The sequence below is a fragment of the Perkinsus marinus genome (assembly GCF_000006405.1).
Source record: "Perkinsus marinus ATCC 50983 genomic scaffold scf_1104296958914, whole genome shotgun sequence".
In the NCBI taxonomy this organism is placed as follows: domain Eukaryota; phylum Perkinsozoa; order Perkinsida; family Perkinsidae; genus Perkinsus; species Perkinsus marinus.
In genome coordinates this window covers 71,079-72,428 of record NW_003206607.1, presented here as the reverse complement: position 1 = coordinate 72,428, position 1,350 = coordinate 71,079, and the positions used below count along the sequence as shown (strand labels likewise).

Sequence of the window (1,350 nt, the reverse complement as noted above, 5' to 3'; positions counted from 1 at the left end):
AAGTGACTAGACCCCAGTTCTCCATGGCGCCACAGGCGAAGTCAGGAATGGCAACAAGGTCCAGCTTGGGGAGAGGATAGGGTAGACCGAAGAACTTCTCGTACCTGAGATGGGGACATCACAAGGGCGACTATCGAGCACCACATACCACTCCAAAACGCGAGTGGCAACGTCTAAGGCGAAGTGGCACTGGTCCTTCCTCCCTGGTGTGGCCAAAACACGGACCTAGAAGAGTCTACGAAGACTCATTCGGTGCTCTGCTTACCAGAGTGCCTCGCTGAGTTGAGGACTGTAGAAATTCAAACTCGCCTACGACCAGTGCCATGAGGTAGGGGCTCATCAAGGGGGAAGCCATAAAGGTGACTCTCTGCATCAACGATCCACTATGCTCAGCAGCGAACAGGGCTCGGGAGGCCTCAGGCATGTTGGAGATAACCTAGAAAGTGCAATGTCCTTATTCCGCTTATCATGGCTGCGACCCATGCTGCCTGACCAGGTTCTACTGCTGCCCCGAAGACGAACGGCATACTCTACTAGGCCCCTCACCTGTCTATGAGCTTCAGTGGTGACTGTGATGCGGAAAACAGCCTTTGCGCTGGGCTCGTCAATGCAGGGGAACGCTCTTCGAGCGTCTATAGCCTCCATCTGGGTACAGAGGAGATGCTTGGGCTTGCCGTACTGATCCACATACCTGCCGAGAAGAGGTTGGGAATTGAACAGATCACTATGGAGTACTACGCCGAGCGATAGAGGCCGGCCATCTGGTCGTTGAGGGTGCCAACGAAATCGACGGTGAGGACCGCTGGTCCGACTGGGAGCTCCTCTGCAAAACAGAAGGTGCAGGTAGTGTTCTTCTCGCTAACAGCGATGGACTCAGAATTGTACGTCTTCCCATTGGAGGGGCATTCTAGTGTAACCTGCGGCATCATACCACACCACGGCTACATCGTGCGCTGTACCTACCCCAGCACTAATAGCCAACTCCTTTGCGTGAAGGTTAATGACTTTAGTAGAATCTGTAATGTCCAATGCTATCTTCGATACACCCTCGAAGCGGAAGGTGTCGAAATTGGGCTTTAAATGGATATCATATTCGCGAACGTGAACGTGGCTGTCCAGGAGGTTGCTGCTGGTCATGCAAGCGTCGTCAGCCATGGTAATGGGAGGGAGTTCAGCAAGGGTGTTCAAAACACTACGAAACGACCCAAGATGGGGGAGGGGGAAACTCAAAAACGCCGATGTAAAAAGGACATCGAAGAGCTCTGAAACGACTCAAAGGTTGGTCGCGAGCTGTTGCCAATATGAAGCACTCGCGAGTGGGGAGTTGGATGCTCTTCCGACGAGGGCAGC

General features: G+C 53.3%; 1 protein-coding gene across 1 annotated transcript in view; it reads right to left on the bottom strand.

Moving 5' to 3' along the window:
- The window catches only part of Pmar_PMAR027871 (puromycin-sensitive aminopeptidase, putative), a 2,552-nt gene extending 1,358 nt beyond the window's left edge, over positions 1–1,194 (bottom strand). Inside the window, exons 1-6 of the mRNA XM_002773368.1 lie at positions 964–1,194; positions 739–917; positions 547–691; positions 266–436; positions 149–225; positions 8–104 (exon numbers count right to left, since the gene is read on the bottom strand). Of these exons, the coding sequence (XP_002773414.1) occupies positions 8–104; positions 149–225; positions 266–436; positions 547–691; positions 739–917; positions 964–1,155 (861 nt within the window). The 5' untranslated portion in view covers positions 1,156–1,194. The remainder of the gene's footprint in view (positions 1–7; positions 105–148; positions 226–265; positions 437–546; positions 692–738; positions 918–963) is intronic.
- Between the last annotated feature and the right edge of the window lie 156 nt (positions 1,195–1,350).